The 24,809-nt window shown below is 35.3% G+C and overlaps 1 protein-coding gene across 1 annotated transcript; it reads left to right on the top strand.

Annotated features, from left to right (window-relative positions):
* The first annotated feature begins 1,778 nt into the window (after positions 1 to 1,778).
* LOC149771176 (uncharacterized) lies at positions 1,779 to 20,128 on the top strand. Its single transcript, XM_089948773.1, has 4 exons — positions 1,779 to 2,035; positions 2,796 to 4,417; positions 6,940 to 6,972; positions 15,284 to 20,128. The coding sequence occupies exons 2-4, from the start codon at positions 4,060 to 4,062 to the stop codon at positions 18,310 to 18,312; spliced, it is 3,420 nt and encodes a 1,139-aa protein (XP_089804899.1). The 5' UTR covers positions 1,779 to 2,035; positions 2,796 to 4,059; the 3' UTR covers positions 18,313 to 20,128.
* Positions 20,129 to 24,809: the final 4,681 nt, after the last annotated feature.

The following is a 24,809-nucleotide window of genomic DNA, read 5'->3' as shown; positions in this document are numbered from 1 at the left end:
TGAATTAGTCCAATGTACAATATATTTGGCAGTAATTAAAATATGAAAAACGAATTTTACCAGACTAGACAATATCAGCCTATAAAAATGCACTGTTGTGAATTACCTAATATATAAAATGTAAAAAGTTATTGGCTCTTTTTTTTAGTTTACCCCTGAAGTCTTAGAGGTGAAAATGACGAAGCGGATTTAGCAGATTTTGATAGATGCAAATTTGAAGGACAATATGTACACTGTATAACCCATATTAAACCAACCAATCACATCCCCAAATAAAGGATGTTAAAATACCTACAAGTACAAGGTTTGGTTATAAAAAGCCAGTAAAATGAGTGAGAAAAACCGAGGAATTTTTTTCTTCAAAACTCAACCCTATGCAAAATAGGTAACTGTAGAGCACCACCACAGCGGAGTACAACACAGGGATCATTATACGAATCAGGGAACCAGATTAAACTCGAAATAGTGTTGTCTAAGAGCAATAGAAGAGGTGACCTGCATGAAGAAAGAATTGCACTATCCACCATTGCCGCTAAAGATACAAGGAGCATTTTTCATGAACAAATTTAATGCAGGATTCATCAGCCTAGTATATATATAAAGAAAAAAATCATTAAAAAAATATACACAGGTGAGGTAAAAAAAACAAACAATATATTTAGATATCTATATTAAATTAAAGCATAAGAATATTATTCACTTGACCAGAGAAGTCAAGGGAGTTTATGGCAAAATAATCGTATGCATCCCAACCCGAAATTTTTACCTGCGTTTTTCACGTCCGAAGATCATTTCTGACACCATGTGATGCCCACAATGCAAACACACACCCTTTTCCAAGGTGATAATTCTGAGAAACATTGTATACTAAACGGCTTGATGGAATTCAGAGTAGTTGCCATCCATGCCGTTTCTGAGATATTCTACTTGCCGTGACCCCACCTATATACTGCTATGGCTGGCTAGCTCTTCTTCCTAGCCGACTATTGGTATTTTACTGTCTACATACTGTAAAGTAACTGTGGGAGGTGTACATGCTTCACATAAATTTCAAGAACAAGACAAGCCTAAAATATATAATTCACAAGTATATCCATATCTTCAATTAATAATGTGTGAAAAGAAAAGTCACAGCATAGCCTCACGTTAAGAAATTTGACAGTGGCCAATTTACGAATCTGTCCATTGCCACCTAAGTAAGCGGTTTTATAAAAAAAAACACCAGAACTCATGAAGTTTGGAAAAAGCTGTTAATAGAAACTGATAGAGAATATGTAGATGATTTAGATGAATCTTGTCGTCATTTCGTGTGATACATAAAATAGACAAACCTACAAAACTTCTGTGTACATAATGTTGCTCAAGCAGATTTATGGCATGTGTTTCTTTCACAATATCTAAAAAGGACCACTTGCATGGAATTGTTACAGGGCTAATTTACCCCGTTTCATTTATAAATTAATGCTCAATAGTTTAATATATAAAATTATATTTTCCTTGAGAAAAAAAATCTAGCGAACTTTTGGACAGTTTTATTATACACGTATAAATGTTTCGAATAAATCATAAAACATTACGCCAAATTACTTTGAGACTAATTGTAATTAACATATATGTGAGAAAACAATAGAATACTGAGTATTTTTGGACTATTGATCTATTTTTGTTCCGGTATTTTCGGATGTTCCGGAATGTTTTGTTTGTTCCACGTTGTTCCGGTAAATATTTCGACCGGTTATAAAATCCAGCATGTTTTCTTAATCTAAGATTATCAACATCCGATCATCGTGTACATAGAGGTCTTTGGGCGTGTAAATGAGTTAAATTAGCGAAATACGTCAAACTGTAATATTAATATTGACTCGGTCTTAATTGAGAGAAACTAATTAGACGAAATATTATCAAAAAAAGTAAAACTGTGCTTGTTAGCAGATTTCTCAGCACGAATACGTCGTTAACTTTTCTACTTTCGATTTCTCCCTCCACGGTTCACGATTATGCCGTATTATGTTACTGCTTGAGGCACTTAGGATGGGTAACAGTTTTGTATTTATTTCTTTATTTCTTTTTATTTATTTATTTATTTTATGTTTTTGTATTTATTTACAATAGTTTATAATTATTATTCACTTACCGTATCTCGTACATGGGTTTAATGCACAGGTACTTGTATTGGACTATAATAGAATTGCATGAATCCACAGGAGTCTGACATTTTATTAATAAAGTACGATGAAATCACTGACAACACGAAATCACCTTATCGGCACTATACATTTATAGTACTGATAAGGTAATTTCGTGTTAGAGATTTCATCGTACTTTATTGATAAAATGTCAGACTCCTGTGATGTACCGGGTGGCACGATTTACCCAACTACACCCAAATGCTACCCAAATACTGCCCAAATACTCTTAAATACTGTCCAGAAACAAGCACGTGATGCGTTTACTAATACATTTTTTTAAAAATTCATTGCAAAGTTAAGTTTTGGGTCAAAATGAAATAACGTTAAATTCCTAAAGCAATTAGAAATTCTTTGTACATAAGGTAACGAACATCTTCAATTACCATTAGCTCAGAAATTATTGACAGAGTCCGAAACGACATATATCTCAATAGTTTGCATACTTAATTGCAGATATCTTTATTCTAGGGGAATGTTATTTTTTATTTGTGGGCACACCATTGATATTTAGATATAATGAGCTATTAGCCTCGAGTGTTCCCCTCCCCCCAGCTGCATGCTGGAATAAGGAATTTAACAGTCATCACATTTATTATTCATTTGCAGTACTTAAGAGAGGCACCACTAATGAAAAGTCCAGGCTGGATCACCATACCTATCTGTGAATGATATGAATATTCCAGGCTGGTTCATAATTTGTGTTTGTGAAGGATAAAGACTCCAGGCTGGTTCACCATACCTGTCTGTGATGGATGAAGACTCCATATTGGTTAAAGATACATAACTCTAATAGATGAATCGTGCTTGGAATAGTGGAGTTACATAGGAGGTAGAACTGGAAAATCCTTTCACGAAAAGTCATTTGACTTAGTACATTAGTTTCATTTGAAGACATGATTGCTATATTTACAAGATACATATATGGTGATTTGCCATATGTCAAAGAACCAGATATATTTGTGGTGATTTTTGCCATGGAACCAAAAATGGAAATCATATTTGAAGCTGCTTGACTCACTGTGTTGATCATGAATAGATGTTGTATACATATTCACAAGAGGAACATAATCTGCATTGGATCATGCAAGCACACGAGTATCTTGATTGATCCTGCTCATTTCCTTTTAGTACAGTCTCAATAACAATAGAAATTAGTACAACCTTAATAACAATATAAATTAGTACAACCTTAATAACAGTAGAAATTAGTACAACCTCAATAACAATAGAAATTAGTACAGCCTCAATAACAATAGAAATTAATATTTTCAATAACAATAGAAATTAGTACAGCCTCAATAACAATAGAAATTAATATTCTCAATAACAATAGAAATTAGTACAACCTTAATAACAGTAGAAATTAGTACAGCCTCAATAACAATAGAAATTAATATTCTCAGCGACAATATAAATTAGTACATTCTCAATAAGAATATAAATTAATACATTCTCAATAGCCATAGAAATTAGTACATTTTCAATAACCATAGAAGTTAGTACATTCTCAATGACAATATAAATTAGTACATTCTCAATAAGAATATAAATTAATACATTCTCAATAACAATAGAAATTATTACAGCCTCAATAAAAATAGAAATGAGTGAGGACAATGTAATATAAGTTACTGCTATGAAATTGCAGAAAGTGTTCAAGTGGCAGAATATATTGGGTAGAACATATGATCCATATTTAAAGAACAATTCAGATGTAATGCTTGAAAAAAACAAAAAACACTTAGGAATGGAGAAGTTTATTTTGCATATTGGAGGGTTAAATTACTATGTTGTGTAGCTATTATTTTTCATGTGTTATGAAACTTGCTAAGTCATCTCATGGAAGTAAGTTGTATTATCTGATGTAAGAATGGCGTCAGTCTCTAGTGATGTGCAACTACTACACAACTCTCTTCTGATGGACTTGAGTGATATGATGGACCCCAGTGATTCAACGTACAAAAATTTCATCCGTTGCTTGGTGTGTGACACGCTTCCTTTGGGAAGGCTATCTAGGGTAAAGCAAGATCCTATAGATGTCTTTAATTTGATGGAGGAGAGAGGAGTCCTGGGAGTTGGAAAATATCAACATCTGGAGAAGGCGCTGGAAATTAGTCAATATATAGTTGTATTGGATCATTTAAAGAAAGCAAAAGAATTCATAACTGAACAAATGAGAAAAAGCAGATTCAATGATGATCCCAAGACGGACCAATCATATAACATTGGTAGCTCTCTCTGTCTCCCTTTCTCTCTCTCTCTCTCTCTCTCTCTCTCTCTCTCTCTCATCCATTAGCAATCATAATACATCAAACAACCAAGTATTTATGTCGCAAGAGAGAGAACAGCAAATTTTTCCACAGAAAATTCATGGATATGGGTGTGGCTTTAGACAAGAAGGGTAACTGTTGTACAAGAAATTCAATAGCATGGGTTTGGCTTTAGATAGAAATAATAACTTTTGTACAGAGAATAAATGGGCATTGGTTTGGCTTTAAACAAGAAGAATAACTTAACAGAGAATTAATGGGCTTTGGTTTGGCATTAGACATGAAAAATAACTTTTGTGCAGAGAATTAATGGGTATTAGTGTGGCTTTAGACAAGAAGAATAACTTTTGCACAGGAAATTAATGGGCTTTAGTCATGAAATAGAAACTAAGAAAAGTACATTTAATATAAGCTGAAAGGAAACTATATTAAATGAAATATAAACAACAAGATGGATATATTGTATTCAGGGTTCTCGGGAATGCCAAATCTGTGAAAAAGTAGGCATACTTTTAATATTTGGATGCATGAAAATTCTAAAAGAAGACTTTTTGGTATTCAGGTATATTTTATCCATGAACATCTATTTCATCCTTTTTTTTAAAGCATTGATTAGTCGTATATTGTGCAGGTTATCAAACAATGTTCAAGTGATTGTAATGGTATTTATGTGAAGTGGCATATGTTAATTAATAGCAAATAGATTGACGGACCTGTTAATTGATTGCTGATGCTTAGTCATTATTTGTTTGAAAGAATAATTACATGCGCTTGTGCAATGACACCCCACTTTGATAAGCATCACTCAGCACACTTTGCATCTTTTTTATTTTAAATCCTTCTACCATGTTTTTAACACTTTCATTTTTATTGTATACAGTATTTGGAACAATTTTGGGACTTATTTTGTTTGTTAGAAGAATAAGACCTTTGTTCATTGCCATAAGGTAGCTGTTTTTCTTTGTCAAGGACAGTTATACTTTCAGATAATAATACGTGTACTTTTCTGGTGGTAACTTTACATACTTTCTCTGAAGTCTAGTGCGATATTGCAAATGTCAATGGGCTTTCTTTCATAAAGACAGAGATCCTTGGAATTAATAGGACATTCCCATTTTTGTAAAATAAGAAAACAATGAAACATTGTTAGCTTTATGCATTCAGACTTGTTCCAGACTGTATAGTAATTATATATAGGTCACAATATAAATTAATTAATCGACTGCCACTTAAACAAGAATTTAATTTAGATTTCCAAATTTCACCAGAGAATGAAGTCAAACATTTCAAACATCTTTCACACAAACCCCTGTACATGTACAAGAAATACATGCACAGGTGTCTTAGCACTACAGTGTTCACGTAAATAAATGACAAAGACTACGGATGTTGTGGATGAGTAAAAAGCTAAGTTTACAACTGCATGTTTTGGGGTTAATTCCAAAGAAACTATGGAACTATTGGACGTAGTTAATGTTTGGTGAGATTTTGAAAACTAAAAAAATAAATGCTAATTCTAGTGACAGTTGATTAACATTTATACATATTTGTAATTACAATACTGTAATCTAGGTACTCCTATTTAATTACAATGTATAATTTGTACTATGCTCATGTGAAGTCATATGGCCAAAATATATGGTGTAATGACTGTGAATGGCAGTGGACACAAGCCTTGAAGTGTGTTTAAGGAAAAACTGAAACATGTATGGTGTGTGGTGCTGCTTGAAGTTGCAATGAAAAAAGTGAATGAAATTAAGACATTTTGATTTCTTTTTGTGTCTTTGCAAAATTATTGTATTGAAATGGATGTAAATCAATAAAATAAATGAATAAGATAATGTAATGTAATCTCTTCCTGAATTTCTTCTCTATGCACCAAAAAATAAAGAACAGCAAGATATTAAGCAATTGAGCATTTTTATAGTTCTACATGTAACATCCATTTTTATAGTTCTACATGTAAAATCACAATCATGCTTATCACTATTCTCAGTTGCCATAGTTTTTCAATCTATAATATTAAGTATCTCACAATGAATCAGCATGAACAGTTTGATGACATATATATTGGTAACCCAACTAGACACACATAATGCTCTGAATTATTAAAATGGAAAAAATGGTATTTGGAATGCTATCTTTATGGTTGGGACTGCAACGTTTTTCACAGAAGGAATCCTGGACTGCAACTTTCAAAATCCTATAGAGAACCCTCATACTATATTGATTGTGATACTTGAACAGTTTGCTTATTTGTAGTGAAAAAGATTCAAAACAAAATGGGCATATTACAGTTTGGGACACTAAATATATCTAATGATTACTATTACAGATAACAGTAACATTGTCTCCAAATAGGAAATCTCCAATTGTGAAGTCATAAGGTACATCGTCTTCATAATAAACTTCATACCATCCTATTGTACATGTACTAAAGTAAGACACTTAAATAATACACTCATAAATTATGATTTCAGAACCTGTGACTGTGTCATCAATCAAACTAGAAGGTATTTTTTATTTTTTCTATATGTTTCGGTGTCTTGAAAATATGTTAATAATTGCTTTGATGCTGAAAATTAAATCAAAGATATATTTATGCAGCAACATATTCAAGTGAAGTCATTTGATAATTCATCTTTAATACTGTGATATATAATATATCTCTCACATGTGTTTGTAACCTGCTGGTCTGTATGGACCAGAAGATTTAATGGGATGGCCTGTCATCCATTATCCATTGTCAGTCTGTCTGCTATCACAAGTTTCTTATTGTTACTCCTCCTAAACTAATTGGAGGATTTCCATTCATCCCAAGGACTAGTGGGTAATAACAAAATGTGTGCAGATTGGATTTCAAACATTATAATTAACACAGCCATCTTGAAAATCTCTTTGCTAATTCCTCCAGATTGGATAGTCATATCAAGATGCAGTTTCACCAAGAGACTTTTCAATATGTCTAGTTGAATCTAAAGAAATGGTGCCAGTCTGGCATCCAATATGGCCATCAATAAAAATATAATTAATGTTTATTTTGTGAAACTGCTCACAAAAATATTTTTATAAAAAGATTACACAGTAATCCCTGCAATTCATTGTGATATAAAACTGAACTACAATTGCAATCCATCTAAATGTATAATCATAGTAATTTATTCTTCCTGAAAACACATCTCATTTTATCTAAACTTATTTAATCACAAGGAACAACAAGACTGTAAAATCCTAGAAGTCATTGTTTGAATCGGAAATGTTAATTAAACTGTATGCATTGTATATACATTAATCACAGCACAGTAAAAAGGTTTACACTTTACCAGCTTTTGGACAAAACCATTGGATAAACATTTTGTTAATAAAGTCTCATGGTACACACATGGTTTCTCACATAAATAATCCGAAAATTGCAAAATTGCATGTATGCAAGTTTGGCTTTCTCAGAACCATGGATAATTAGGTCCAACTTCTGACATTTTCTTGTAAGCTGCAATAAACTATGTAGCATGAGTCAGCGTGAGTGTTGACATTAGTGTCTTCCCCAGTAGCAGATGATTCTTCCTTCATATGGTCTCCATCACCTCACATATAAGTGTCAATCTGTAATCCAATATGGCCACATTAATAACCCACTTGAAAGTCACGTTATTGTTTCTCATGTTGAATGGAAAGTCAGATCACTATTGGTATTTCATCAGAAGACTTTATGATCTCTAGTTGGCTGTTAAGGAATTAGGATTTTCATTCTTTATGTTAGTTGGTTCATTCCTGACTCAAATGGCTGAAGCTTGTTTTTACATTGGGCAAGCACAAATTAATGATTTCATTGTTGTTCAGTTTAGATAGCATCTTCACACTTTAAAGAGTTTTGCTGACACATGAAGATATATTCCACTGTCTGTTGATTACAGTAGACAAAGGTCTGTTGGTCTTGGATTACATATTAAATATCATATCCAGATGCCTTGAAATTTACCATTTGTTAGCCTGTGTTAACAAAATGGTGTACGAATGTACCAATGTGCAACTTTATGTACAGTGGTTCAAGTAAACAATCATCATTTGGCTTTGTTATAGCCTATGTTAACACCATGGTGTATGAATATAATACCAATGGGCAGCTCTACGTACAGTGGTTCAAGTAAACAATCATCATTTGGCTTTGTTATAGATGAGTCAGTTGCATTTGATATTGCACACTTGAGCAAAATCATATTCTGAGGGACTAATTTTGTCATGTTTATGATTTGGCAATGGTATTCTTCTTAATAGTCTTTTTAATAGTTCTTGCAACCACACTTTAATTGGCATGGATTTTTGCTATTTTTGTATTCTGGGGTGTGTGGGTATTTTTTAGAGGATAATACGTGAAATAAATTACCTGGAAATATACTAACTTTCATGGAAGCAAATCCATGAATTTAAGTATTTGAGTACCCATGAAAATATGTTGTTTGCTTTGTACAAAGCCATCGCAAATTGAAAAAAAAACAAAAATAAAAAAATAAAACCACAATATCTAAGCAAATATTTAGGACAAAGTTATTTGCATTGCTTTTCACTGCATATATTGCATAAGAATTCATTGAAAAATTTAAATCAGTCTTGTTATAATCCGGCAAAAGTGAGGATAGTAAAAGTTGAAACATTTTTATAACATGAAACATCAATTCAGATACTTGACATAACACAAATAACAGCACAGTTTTGATTTTGACTTTTTTATCTCCATTTAACATCAGAATACTTGAAACTGATGAAAATGTGAACATGTGTTTTTGCTAATTTTTAAAGTTTTACTGCATACTTGTTTTCTATTGATTGAAAGAGCTTATGCAATGAACCATCATTGTCTGTCATACAGCATCCAATATTTGTCCATCATTGTCTGTCATACAGCATCCAATATATGTCCGTCATTGTCTTTCATACTGCATCAAATCTGTGTCCAACATTGTCTGTCATACAGCATCCAACATGTGTCCATCATTGTCTGTCATACAGCATCCAATATGTGTCCTCATTGTCTTTCATACTGCATCAAATCTGTGTCCAACATTGTCTGTCATACAGCATCCAACATGTGTCCAACATTGTCTGTCATACAGCATCTAACCTGTGTCCATCATTGTCTGTCATACAGCATCAAATCTGTGTCCAGCATTGTTTGTCATACAGCATCCAACCTGTGCCCATCATTGTCTGTCATACAGCATCCAATCTGTGTCCATCATTGTCTGTCATACAGCATCAAATCTGTGTCCAACATTGTCTGTCATACAGCATCAAATCTGTGTCCATCATTGTCTGTCATACAGCATCCAACCTGTGTCCATCATTGTCTGTCATACAGCATCCAACCTGTGTCCAACATTGTCTGTCATACAGCATCCAATCTGTGTCCATCATTGTCTGTCATACAGCATCCAACCTGTGTCCATCATTGTCTGTCATACAGCATCCAACCTGTGTCCATCATTGTCTGTCATACAGCTTCCAACCTGTGTCCATCATTGTCTGTCATACAGCTTCCAACATGTGTCCAACATTGTCTGTCATACAGCATCCAACCTGTGTCCATCATTGTCTGTCATACAGCATCCAACCTGTGTCCATCATTGTCTGTCATACAGATTCCAACATGTGTCCAACATTGTCTGTCATACAGCTCCAACCTGTGTCCATCATTGTTTGTCATACAGCATCCTACCTGTGTCCAACATTGTCTGTCATACAGCATCCAACCTGTGTCCAACATTGTCTGTCATACAGCATCCAACCTGTGTCCATCATTGTCTGTCATACAGCATCTAACCTGTGTCCATCATTGTCTGTCATACAGCATCCAACCTGTGTCCAACATTGTCTGTCATACAGCTCCAACCTGTGTCCATCATTGTCTGTCATACAGCATCCTACCTGTGTCCAACATTGTCTGTCATACAGCATCCAACCTGTGTCCATCATTGTCTGTCATACAGCATCCAACCTGTGTCCATCATTGTCTGTCATACAGCATCCAACCTGTGTCCATCATTGTCTGTCATACAGCATCCAACCTGTGTCCATCATTGTCTGTCATACAGAATCCAACCTGTGTCCATCATTGTGTCATACAGCATCCAACCTGTGTCCATCATTGTCTGTCATACAGCTTCCAACATGTGTCCAACATTGTCTGTCATACAGCAACCAACCTGTGTCCATCATTGTCGGTCATACAGCATCCAACCTGTGTCCATCATTGTCTGTCATACAGCATCCAACCTGTGTCCATCATTGTCTGTCATACAGCATCCTACCTGTGTCCAACATTGTCTGTCATACAGCTCCAACCTGTGTCCATCATTGTCTGTCATACAGCATCCTACCTGTGTCCAACATTGTCTGTCATACAGCATCCAACCTGTGTCCATCATTGTCTGTCATACAGCATCCAACCTGTGTCCATCATTGTCTGTCATACAGCATCCAACCTGTATCCATCATTGTCTGTCATACAGCATCCAACCTGTGTCCATCATTGTCTGTCATACAGCATCCAACCTGTGTCCATCATTATCTGTCATACAGCATCCAACCTGTGTCCATCATTGTCTGTCATACAGCATCCAATAGTTGCTGGTTGACAGCTTTCTTTAATGACTAATAAGAAGGTCATGAAACTTGGTGAACAGTTTTATCTTGAGGTCGGGTTGATCCCAATGAACATGATTTCTGATGGACATGCAGTATAGACACTACAATATCCATTTTGAAACTCTTGTTATTGCTTCATCTTTTGAATGGATGGTCATACTGTCATGTGATTTTCACCAAAAGACTTATTCAGATATCTAGTTGGTTCTAATTGAATCATCCTGATAAAACTTGCAATGGTGGAAACAGTGGCTATCTTAAAAATTGGTTATCTTTACTTTTGAATTATTAGCTGTACTGACACTGGGTTTTCATTAAAATAAAGTAAGTTCTGAATGAATATAGTGCTGAACTGTTTTCCAAAAATGGCCATATCTATGATCATCTTGAAAATCTTTTAATTGCTACTCCTTACAAATGAATGGTCTTATTAAAGTGGCATTTGTACCTAATGATTTCTTACATACATAACACACAGTATAGGGGCCCTGAGTGCTGTTGTTGTTGTTGTTGGGTTTAACGCCATTTCTCAGCATACGATAGGCGGCCAGTATTAATTGTGGAGGAAGAACCAGGGAAAACCCTGGAAAGAACCACCAACCCATGAGATTAAGCTACTGGCAAACTTTCTCACATACCCACATTGGCCAAATCCTAGACTCGAACCCACACAGACAGAGGTGAAATGACAGTGATCCATAACGGAGAGTGCTTTAGACCAGTCGGCCACTCAGGGCCCCTGGGCCCTGAGTGAAGAGTGATCTAAAGTATTCACCATTATGGATCACTGCCATCTCATGTGAGAAAGCTTGCCAATAGCTTCTCATGGGTCAGTAGTTCTTTTGGGGATTTCCCTGGTTCTTCCTCCACCATTGATACTGGTCACCATGTATAGCCTATCTTGTACTGAAAAATAGAGTTAAACCCTACAACAACAACAATACACAGTATATTGACCATTTCATTTGTGCTAGAATGTGTAATTCACTAAGTTGCAAGTAGATGTCAATTTGGGTCTGTATAGTGGAGTTGGCACCCAATCTGTGAGGTACAAGAGATGCCAGAATTAAAGTGGTATACGTAACTGAACTACACTTAATACCAGAATTACATTGGTATATGTCATTGAACTACACTTAACTTCACTTCTAATATAAGTGTAAGATAATGAACCTACATGTTGTATTGTATTTGGTCCTAAATAAGACCGGTGCCAATCTGGCCTTCAACTAGGCTGCCATGGTAGCCATCTTGAAAATATTTTTTGATCAGCACTCCTCTTGAACAGCTGGTTGAATGGGCATAGAGTTTTCACTAAAACATCTTTTTCTATTTGTAGTAGGTCCAGAATGAAAATGGTAGGAGAGTTGATCCTTTGGCAGTCATATGTTCTTACGGCTAGTTCCCCAGAGGAATATATTTTTGTTGCTAAATGAAGATGAAGCTGATCTAACAAAATTAAGTTTATACCATGATGGCCAGTTTGACAACCTTGTCATTGTGTCTCCTTCTTTAATGAGAGTCAGATGTCTAAAATAGTGCCAATCTGACTTCATGATGCTGAAATCATTTGATAATCCTTTTAATGCTACTCCATTTGATTGGATGCTAGTATTATGGGGTTATCACTAGAACTTTTCGTGTAATACATATTCCTACACATAGAGGGGTGGAGAGGCAGTAAAATATAGGGATATGTAGCATTATGTATGTTGGGGTGACCACGTTGGAAGGCCATACTTCTGACCAAGTTGTGATCAGATTTGCAATATCTACTTAATGTCATCATGGATCTAATGAGTTTGATAATGAGCAAGCTGTATGCATATACTAATGAAGTGATCTTATGTTTGATTGGCTGAGCTTTCTACCACCTTAAATGTCATACATCTCATCTGATTTTGATTTGACTTGGAATATGGGCTAACATCATCAGGATTTCGCAAAGGCAATGTATGTTAATGAAGTGATCTTGCATGTCATTGATTAAGATTGTTATAGACCCGGAAACTGTGAAATAAAAATGGACTCTAAGCATAATTAGAATGAATGCATATACCTGTAGAATTAGCACAAACAAGACAATGAAATGAACATGATTGAAATGATTAGTTAAATGTTTATGGCAGTGTTGAACACAAATGCAGCATGATGAATAATAATGGAAATATAAATGGAACTTGAACAGTTCTTTAATAGGTCTGAAGATAACTTTGGACTGCTACTAAAGTCATGTGGTCAATGAACTTGTTGCATGATTATCTAGGATCAGGTTTTCTATACCAGCAGCTTTTCCCTACATACAAATTGCTTCTAACAACTATCTTTGATGTGGTGATATTATCATTGGTATGTGTATCTGTAAATAATTGAAATGGTGCTTATTAATTGAAAACGCCATATGACAGCCATCTGAAAATGTGTGTGTTACTTCTTATTGGAAGGTTCTGTCATTATGACTTAGTTGAATGTAGACTATGTAAATGATGTCTCAAAGGAATCAAATATATTACTGCCATGGTGGTCATTCTGAACAGCTAGCTGTTGCGATTCCTCCTTTATGAATGATCGTATCAACATGGTGTATGATGATGATGCTTTCATGTTCCTAAATGAAAATCATGTTGATCTATCATGTAATATGGCCACAGGTTACATCCTTTAAAATTAATCTTAATTTTGCTACCCCTGAATGGACATTGGTATTCACTTGGGATTTTTGCTGAATGATGTCTGACAGTATTTTGTTGATCCTAAAATAAATAGTGCTAATTTTAATATGACTGTCACAGTGGCTGTTTTGCAAGTCATTCTAATTTTAATATGACTGTCACAGTGGCTACTTAATTGCAAGTCATTCTAATTTTAATACGACTGTCACAGTGGCTGCTTTGCAAGTCATGCTAAATTTAATATGACTGTCACAGTGGCTAATTTGTAAGTCATTCTAATTTTAATATAACTGTCACAGTGGCTAATTTGTAAGTCATTCTAATTTTAATATGACTGTCACAGTGGCTGCTTTGCAAGTCATTCTAATCTTAATATGACTGTCACAGTGGCTGCTTTGCAAGTCTTTTTTTGTTGGTATTTTTTTGAGAGCAATGATTTTAGGAGTCAGCAGTTAAAAAGAATCAGAAATGGTCTTATCTATAATTCTTAGAAAGTCTTTTCAGGCAGTATATGCATGTACTGTTTATTTCAATAATTTGAATCAAACATTGTAAATAGGGCAATATATTGTCTGGGTTCTGTATGATTGGTGTGTTACCTGCACCACTCTGAAGACCAAATTGGGATAAGCTCATTTTTATTCTCATTGTCTAAACAGGTTCTGCAGTAAGTGAGATCAACATCTATCAAGGAAGTGAATGTGCATCATATGGGCTGTGTCTGTTACCTCTCTAGATCTGGGAATTGTATTTGTTATCAAGAATTAATAAAGTAAATAGGTTGATATTATCAAGATGTTTGACAACTCATTGAAGCATGAGACCATGCCTATTACTTATGCCTCTATCTTTGGAAAAAGTAAATGTTATAAACTGTAGGAAATAGCTTACATAGATTGTGTTCTTAGAATATTACATAAGTCAGCTTGGTGAAATGGTCAACTGTTCAATTATTTAAGCCAGGTGAGTACTATCAGACCCACTGTGGCCTCTTGTGGACTAATATGGATTTTATACCAGGCAAGCATGCAGACTGTATGGTTTGGCCAAGCATTCATCATACATTATCCATTGTCTGTTTTGTTGTTACTGATTTAACTCAAAAACTGCTGGATTAATTTCAGACAAACTTGACAAGGAGAATTTTGCTTGAACATCTTTTAGTTGCTTACAAATAATGCCAATCTGATCTCAAAATGGCTGCCATTACTCAAAACAAAAAACTAAAAAAAAGGTAATGTCTCTTAAATTGCTGTTTGCTATAGTTAATTTAAGATAATGTGACAGAAAGGATCTTTGCATGAAAGGTCGTTTGACTGAGTCTGATGATGCCAATCTTCCATCTAACATGACCATCATTATTAAGCATAGTGAGTGGTTGTGATGTTGCTTTTGCTTTATTTTAGGTTTTATGTTACCTTCTCTAATAAATGTACAAAGTTTAATACAGTATGGGAACTAGGAGCATATTTACATTTTAAAACCTTACGATATTTCATTCTCTTTGCAGACATCAACAGGCTTCGAGGGGATTTAATTAAACTGTACAAACATTTAAGGTGTGTGCAGGTGTCCCCAATATATGAAATGATGAGATGTCCTGAAATGGATAATGTCTATGTTGATTTAGTCATTGAAACGAAACAAGACAGCAAAGTCAAGGTCACCAGTTATAAACAAATATTCCTGGATGGGAGAGGTTCAAAGTTGAAACGAGTTTATTTACGTGGAAAAGGAGGTTTAGGAAAAACCACTTTCTGTAGGAAAGTTCTCCATTCATGGTGCAGTGCTCATGAGGGAAGAGTAGTTGCCCAAGATGGTCCCTTTCGGGATGAAGCCATATTTAAGATGTTTGACCTTCTGTTTTATATAAATCTTCGAGAGGTTTCAGTTGATAAAGATTTGATTGAGACCATATGTGATAAACTGCGTTGTCTTTTACCCATGAAAAGTATCCTGGAAACCTTGTTGAGGCTGAATGGAGATAAAATATTGTTCATTCTTGATGGCCTAGATGAGATGATTGTACAAGCTGGATTCATCGAAAATGTTGTCATTCATAGAGACTACCCAGATTGCTGTTTTCTGATTTCTTCTAGGCCGTGGAAAATTTCCCACATGGAGTTACAAGTGGAGACTGAAATTGACCTGCTGCTGGATCTTCAAGGCTTTAGTGAGATAAATGCCATAAGATTTGCAGAGAATATTTTTAGAAATTGTTACAGAAATGAGAATGTCATTCAACAGTTTGAAAAGGATATTGAAAAAAACAACTTAGCTAAACAGTTAATTCATGTGCCCCTTCTCCTTGTGTTTTTGACTCATTGCTGGTATGAGAAAAGGTCATTACCAAGAAAGCTTCATGAACTCTATATTTCTTTTCTAAATATGATGGCAGATCGACTGAAGGAAAAGTACAAGAAAGATCCTAATCACAGCCAGATGAGGTTTAAACTGGGCGATACTCATTCTTCATTTCCAAGGAAATTATCTGAAACTTCCCTGGTTGTGAATTTTGGAGAAGGGTTTCTGCTTTCACTTTGTGGAGCTGCGCATCACTTCTTGCTCAGCAATCAAAAGGAAAACTCACTGGTATTTGAAGAGACAAAATTGCTGAATGCCCTTGGTGATAGGGGAGAGGAAATACTGGATGTGTCCTTGAAGCTGGGTTTATTGTCAGTCACCGATTCAGTGTCATATCTTAATAGAAAACTTAGTGTGAGTTTCCTACATAAAACAGTGCAAGAGTTCCTCACAGCAGTGTACTTCATTTTCAGTCCAGACAAACTAGCTAACTTTATTTCTTCAATAGGAGATTTAAGTGACGTGCAGCAGAATGAAAATATCATTGTATTCCTTGTTGGCCTCATGCCTGAGCTTGGTAACCATGTGCTAGAAAATTTGAATGAATTGTACAGAGATAGGTGGGATGGGTTGAGGAATGATGAGGAACTGGAAATGGAGAAGTTGAGGAGTGGAGAGGAGCTGGATATGGAGAATGAAGAGGAACTGGACAATGAATTTTTATTGTCAATTAATAGAACCAGATTATTTGATACTTACTCAATTTACCTTAGATGCAAGGAAGAAGTCATTGGAGAAAATGTACTATTAAATATAGCATGTTTTTGTCTAGAACGACAAAACTTTGACTTACACTGTTGGAATCCGGCCTTCCTACAAATCTTGGATCTGATAAGGATTCAATTTCCAGATGACAGGGCAGATCTGAGAGGACTTACAGGTCTGACATACCTTGCTCTGCGTTATTTAAACTGTGAGTTACATCTGCCTGAGTCATGTTCTCTGTCTGTCTTAATTTTAGAAAATGTAACACTGTCCAGTAGTGGTTCTAATGTATTAGGCAGTACACTGACACACTGTACAAAGTTGAAGAGACTTTGGATATGTAAGACAGACCTCCACAACTATCTATTAGATCTGTCTAAAATGACAGAACTAACACGCTTGTATATGTCAGAGGTAACACTGTCCAGTAGTTGTTGTGATGTATTAGGCAGTACACTGACACACTGTACTAAGCTAGGGAGCCTTATTATTCACAAGACAGACCTACACAACTGTCTGTTAGATCTCTCTAATATGACAGAACTTACAGTCCTGGTTATGTCAAGGGTTACGTTGTCTAGTAGTGGTTGTGATGTATTAGGCAGTACCCTGACACACTGTACTAAGCTGGAGAGACTTAGTATATACAAGGTAGATCTCCACAATTGTCTGTTGAAAATTTCTAAAATGACAGTACTAACAGACCTGGATATGTCAGAGGTAACACTGTCCATAAATTGTGATAAATTTGGCACTACACTGATACACTGCACTAAGCTGGAAAAACTTAGGATTTGCAAGACAAATTTGCACAACTTTCTGTTAAATCTCTCTAATATGACAGAATTAACAGAGCTGGATATGTCAGAGGTAAAACTGTCCAGTGGGTGTTGTGATGTATTAGGCAGGACACTGATACACTGTACTAAGCTGAAGAAGCTCACGATATACAACACAGACCTCCACAACAGTTTGTTAGATCTTTCTAATATTACAGAATTAAAAAGTCTGGATATGTTAGGGGTTACAATGTCAAGTAATGGTTGTGATGTATTAGGCAGTACACTGATACACTGTTCTAAGCTGAAGAAGCTCAAGATACACAAGACAAATCTCCACAACTGTCTCTTAGATCTCTCTAACATGATCGAACTAACAGAGCTGGATATGTTAGGGGTAACACTGTCCAGTGGGTGTTGTGATGTTTTAGGCAGGTCACTGACACATTGTACTAAGCTGGAGTTACTTAGTATAAGCAACATGGACCTCCACAACTGTGTCTTAGATTTCTCTAATATGACAGAACTAACAGTCTTGAATATATCAGGGATTACATTGTCCCATAGTTCTTGTCACATATTTTGCCATACGCTGTCATGCTGTACTAAGCTGAAGAAGATGAGGATAAGCAGCAAAGACATCCTCAACTGTGGAACTCCGATAGATCACTATAAAAAAGAACAGAACTAGGTATGTTTCATCTATAGATGTATGTACGAGGTAGCACTTTCCATTAGGTGTTGTGATGTATTAGAAGGTACACTAACACGCTATACTAAGCTGAATAAACTACCAGTAATTATATGCAAAATAGATCTTTACAACTGTCTGTTAGATCTTTCTAATATGATGGGCAGCACTGTCCAGTAGTTGTTTTGATGCATTTGGCAGTACCCTAACACACTCCAGTGGCCTAGTGGTTAGAGTGTCTGCCTCGGATGCGGAAGGTTCGAGACACACTGTACTAAGTCACAGGTTGATATTTTATTTTTTAATGTCATTACTCTTTTGCTTGCTAATTTAACAGATTTTTAAAGATAACATATTGCATTGATCGTCAATAGAAAATGTGTTACATTGCATGTGTGAGGTCTTATACTCTAGACTTAGGTCAAAGGTCAATAGTTTAAGATTTGTATTGTTCGTGCTTCATATTAGTTTGGTACATAATTAAATCGTAATACATTTATGCATCTCAATTTGATCACAACCCATATGTGTTTGTTATCTTCAATCTTACCGTTCATTTCACTCCTTTTCTGCACTTTCTTTATGACGCCCACTGAGATAGGGAAATGAAACTTGGTTGCTTTCTGTGTCTGCTAAGTAACTTTACAGTTCTGTCTTATAGATAATAGATTTCATTATTGTAAACCTCACCGTATTATGTGGAGGAAAAAATCTTAATGAATTGACTTGTTTAAATTGGAGCCAGGGGAAAATGTTTACCATGGGTAAGATAGATTGTTTGATGATTTTCCAACTTGCATGCACTGATACCTGTGGCCACTCTGAAGAAAACTAAATATGATATCTAGTGAATCCTAAATGAAAATATTGCCAATCTGATACCAATATGGCCACAACAGCAGCAATTAATATTGTTTCCTCTCTTTCTAAGATGCCTGCAATTTAAAAACCAGAAAAGAAGCCATGACCTTTATACCTAAGATGAAATAATTTGGATACCTGTTTTAAAACTTGTGTAAACACATTAAATCTTTTGATACATGTATGTAAATAGCATGTGTGCAAATGTGCACACTCTGTGTAAGTTGTGTTCATAGGAAAGGGGGGAGGTGGCATTAGCAATGTTCTTATGTAATAATTATTAACTATTTCCCGAGGACAGACAGACAGACAGATAGATCGTATCTTGCTGCTTGTGAATATTTTCATTAAAAATATTTTATCTTCTTTTAATAACTTTGTAAATATTTTCATATTTGTACATTTTATTTTTTCTGACTTGTTAATTCAATAGTTTCAGCATTGATAATTCAGTATTTTCAGACATGTTTTTTGAGACTTGTACATTATATTTTTAACACATATATATGATGTGCTATCTTTGTGTTGTTTTGTAAGGAGATATGTAGATAAAGGTTATATATTTTGTCTGCACAGAAAAAAATCATAGATGTGTAAAGCCTTTCTGAATTTCAAATGTGTTCTTCCTTGGTTGAAGGCAACAGTTTGGAGTGGGTTTCATGGCACCTATCATTTTGTATATACATACGTATTTTTGCTGATGACTGTAACAGGAATCATGAAAATGGTGAGACAGCATAGTGATTGCTCAAACTCCTTCATAAAAGTAGCATTTCACACATTTGTGACTGGTTACATTTTGCATTTCAAGTTTATTTGTCAAACTCTTACATGCTAGAATCATTAAATTAGATAATTAATGTATGCATCTATAATACATGTAGAGTACAACAACCAATACATCATAAGATGGTCATACTGACCTACATTTCATATTTGACTGGCACCTTGATGGATAAGTCATCCTCATGTCAATTGGGTCACTGTGACAAGTATGTCTTACTTCAGTAAGTAAGATTTATTTGCTCTATATTCTTTCCCTTGAAATTTGGTGGTAAATCAAATTAAAGAAATTTAGAACAAGAAAAATCCCAAACAGCCAAATGAACTTTACACGTGGTGATAACCAGTATCCATTATCTACTAAAATATCAAAATCATCTCAGTTAGTGAATTTTAGAGAAGAGTTTCTGCTTTCATTTTGCGAAGTTGCTCACCGTTTGTTTTCTCTGCATTCCACAATAAAACTGGTGCTTGAAGAGGTAACATTACTGAATATGGAAGAAGAAAAAGGATGTAGCCTTGTACCTGTGTATATTTTCAGTCACAGATTTTATGTCATGTCTCGAGAGAAGAACTAGCATGAGTTTCCTACAAAAACAATGGTAGAGGTCTTCACAGCTCTCTGCTTTATTCTCAGTCCAGACAAATTAGCAAACTATTTCCTCAGTGGTAGATGTAAAAGATGGGCAGCAGAATGAAAATATCATCATATTCCTTGTCGGCCTGATGCATAACAGAGTGCTAGAAAACCATAAGCTTGGTAACAGAGTTTTAGAAAACCATAAGCTTGGTAACAGAGTGTTAGAAAACCATAAGCTTGGTAACAGAGTTTTAGAAAACCACACAGCTTGGTAACAGAGTTTTAGAAAAAATATAAAGCTTGGTAACAGAGTGCTAGAAAACCATAAGCTTGGTAACAGAGTGCTAGAAAACCATAAGCTTTGTAACAGAGTGCTAGAAAACCATAAGTTTAATGGTAACAGAGTGCTAGAAAACCATAATCTTGGTAACAGAGTGCTAGAAAACCATAAGCTTGGTAACAGAGTGCTAGAAAACCATAAGCTTGGTAACAGAGTGCTAGAAAACCATAAGCTTTGTAACAGAGTGCTAGAAAACCATAAGCTTGGTAACAGAGTGCTAGAAAACCATAAGCTTTGTAACAGAGTGCTAGAAAACCATAAGTTTAATGGTAACAGAGTGCTAGAAAACCATAATCTTGGTAACAGAGTGCTAGAAAACCATAAGCTTGGTAACAGAGTGCTAGAAAACCATAATCTTGGTAACAGAGTGCTAGAAAACCATAAGCTTGGTAACAGAGTGCTAGAAAACCATAAGCTTTGTAACAGAGTGCTAGAAAACCATAAGTTTAATGGTAACAGAGTGCTAGAAAACCATAATCTTGGTAACAGAGTGCTAGAAAACCATAAGCTTGGTAACAGAGTGCTAGAAAACCATAAGCTTGGTAACAGAGTGCTAGAAAACCATAAGCTTTGTAACAGAGTGCTAGAAAACCATAAGCTTGGTAACAGAGTGATAGAAACCATAAGCTTGGTAACAGAGTGCTAGAAAACCATAAGTTTAATGGTAACAGAGTGCTAGAAAACCATAATCTTGGTAACAGAGTGCTAGAAAACCATAAGCTTGGTAACAGAGTGCTAGAAAACCATAAGCTTGGTAACAGAGTGCTAGAAAACCATAAGCTTTGTAACAGAGTGCTAGAAAACCATAAGCTTGGTAACAGAGTGATAGAAACCATAAGCTTGGTAACAGAGTGCTAGAAAACCATAAGCTTGGTAACATAGTGATAGAAACCATAAGCTTGGTAACAGAGTGCTAGAAAACCATAAGCTTGGTAACAGAGTGCTAGAAAACCATAAGCTTGGTAACAGAGTGCTAGAAAACCATAAGCTTGGTAACAGAGTGCTAGAAAACCATAAGCTTTGTAACAGAGTGCTAGAAAACCATAAGCTTGGTAACAGAGTGCTAGAAAACCATAAGCTTGGTAACAGAGTGCTAGAAAACCATAAGCTTGGTAACAGAGTGCTAGAAAACCATAAGCTTGGTAACAGAGTGCTAGAAAACCATAAGCTTGGTAACAGAGTGCTAGAAAACCATAAGCTTGGTAACAGAGTGCTAGAAAACCATAAGCTTGGTAACAGAGTGCTAGAAAACCATAAGCTTTGTAACAGAGTGCTAGAAAACCATAAGCTTGGTAACAGAGTGCTAGAAAACCATAAGCTTGGTAACAGAGTGCTAGAAAACCATAAGCTTGGTAACAGAGTGCTAGAAAACCATAAGCTTGGTAACAGAGTGCTAGAAAACCATAAGCTTGGTAACAGAGTGCTAGAAAACCATAAGCTTTGTAACAGAGTGCTAGAAAACCATAAGCTTGGTAACATAGTGATAGAAACCATAAGCTTGGTAACAGAGTGCTAGAAAACCATAAGCTTGGTAACAGAGTGATAGAAAACCATAAGCTTGGTAACAGAGTGCTAGAAAACCATAAGCTTGGTAACAGAGTGATAGAAACCATAAGCTTGGTAACAGAGTGCTAGAAAACCATAAGCTTGGTAACAGAGTGATAGAAACCATAAGCTTGGTAACAGTCAGTGCTAGAAAACCATAAGCTTGGTAACAGAGTGCTAGAAAACCATAAGTTTAATGGTAACAGAGTGCTAGAAAACCATAATCTTGGTAACAGAGTGCTAGAAAACCATAAGCTTGGTAACAGAGTGCTAGAAAACCATAAGCTTGGTAACAGAGTGCTAGAAAACCATAAGCTTGGTAACAGTCAGTGCTAGAAAACCATAACTTGCCAACAGAGTGCTAGAAAACCATAAGCTTGGTAACAGAGTGATAGAAACTATAAGCTTGTTAACAGTGCTAAGAAAGCCATAAGTTTGTTAACAGAGTGCTATGAAAAGGTTTATGAATTTTACAATGATGAGATGCTGAGGAATTGAATTTTAAAATATTGATAGATTATCTGATGTTAACATGGTTATCCTTAAATGTAAATGTTAAAGCTACGTTAAAAATAAAAATCACATCACATCACTAATAAATGTAAGCAAGAAGTCATTGGATAAAGATTTGATATTGGATGTCTCAGATTTATGTCTAGGAAAAAAAGACTGACTTCAATTAACCCATGGAAACCAGCTGGCCTCCTACAAAGTTGGATCTAATGAGGTCTCCATTTTTGAATGATGGCGATTATGTCTTAGGTCTGAGAGATTTACAAGTCTGACATTATAAAAATAATTATGCAATGTTTGACTGCAGCCAATTTTAAAACTTCTGTCAGAATTTCAAGTATCAATATTTGTATTATTATAAACTCAACTACTTCAAGTAATATTGTATTATCCCAGCATTGGTTGTTGTTGTTGTTGTGGGGTTTAACGCCATTTTTCAGCACGATAGGCTATACATGGCGGCCAGTATTAATGGTGGAGGAAGAACCCGGAAAACCCCCGAAAGAACCACCGACCCACGAGAAGCTACTGGCAAGCTTTCTCACATGCCCACATTGGCTGAATCTTAGACTCGAACCGCCGCAGACAGAGGTGAGATGGCAGTGATCCGTAACGAAGAGCGCTTTAGACCACTTGGCCACTCGGGGCCTCCCCCAGCATTGGAGTCAACCCCTGTGGAGCTAATTCAGATGTATATTGTCACTTAATATCAACCATTGGATTTTCCTCAGTCCTGGCAAACAGTATGATGGAGTAGGTTTTAAAGCACCTCTCGCCAGGGAATAGTTGAGAGAGCTTAAAATTTGCATATACCTTATGTAAGCTTTGCCTTTAGCTCATATATTTTGCACACTGTGTGAATATTAATAATTAATAATATAATATTAATAATATTATGCCTAGAACCATGTGATGTGAAGGATCTTGAGAAGTTCTACACCCTCATTACAAAAGTAACTCACTGTTTTCTATAAGTTCTACACCCTCGTTACAAAAGTAACTCACTTTTTTCTGTAAGTTCTACACCCTCGTTACAAAAGTATCTCACTGTTTTCTATAAGTTCTACACCCTCATTACAAAAGTAACTCACTGTTTTCTATAAGTTCTACACCCTCGTTACAAAAGTAACTCACTGTTTTCTATAAGTTCTACACCCTCATTACAGAAGTAACTCAATATTTCATGTATTTCATGCTTCACTGGCTTCGATTAAATTTTGTGATTTCCCAAGCTCTGTTTATAATAGAATTGTCAGACTCTATGATTGTATGTATCATTATTAGTTAAACCCACCCTTACCACAAAGGAAGGTCACTGTGAGATATATTTGAAATAATACTGGCTTAGCTTAAATGTTTATGATAAGCTTATGGTCAGACAGGATTTTAACACTATGTTTATATACATGTGTGTATGTGTATATATATATGTGTGTGTGTATGTATGTGTATGTATGTATATATATATATATATATATATATATATATATATATATATATACTGAAAGTTGATTAGGGGATTGCATCTTGATAAGCACTGCACCCTCACAGAAGTATGTCACTGTGATCTGTATTTCACATTTCACAGACCTTGTTAAATTGTTTTTTTTATGTCTGTTTGTCAAGCTCTGTGAAATAATGCTAGAATCATCATGATTGGTGATTGTATGAATGTCTGCTAGTACTGTACCCTCATATCAAGGAAAAACAATTCCCTTTGACCTACATTACACATTTTATTAGCTCATTTTAAGCATCTGTGTCAACCTCATAACCTAATGGTTGTTTCACCTTGGTGAGGTGAAAAAGTAAGTCACTGTGATCGATACTTCATGTTTCATCAACTTGGGCTTAATTTTAAACACTCTCTCTGCC

The sequence above is a fragment of the Sinohyriopsis cumingii genome, unplaced genomic scaffold (genome assembly GCF_028554795.1).
Source record: "Sinohyriopsis cumingii isolate HCF-2022 unplaced genomic scaffold, ASM2855479v2 utg002078l, whole genome shotgun sequence".
Classification (NCBI taxonomy): Eukaryota; Metazoa; Mollusca; class Bivalvia; order Unionida; family Unionidae; genus Sinohyriopsis; species Sinohyriopsis cumingii.
The sequence above is the reverse complement of the archived record's forward strand: the minus strand, read 5'-3'. Positions and strand labels throughout refer to the sequence as shown.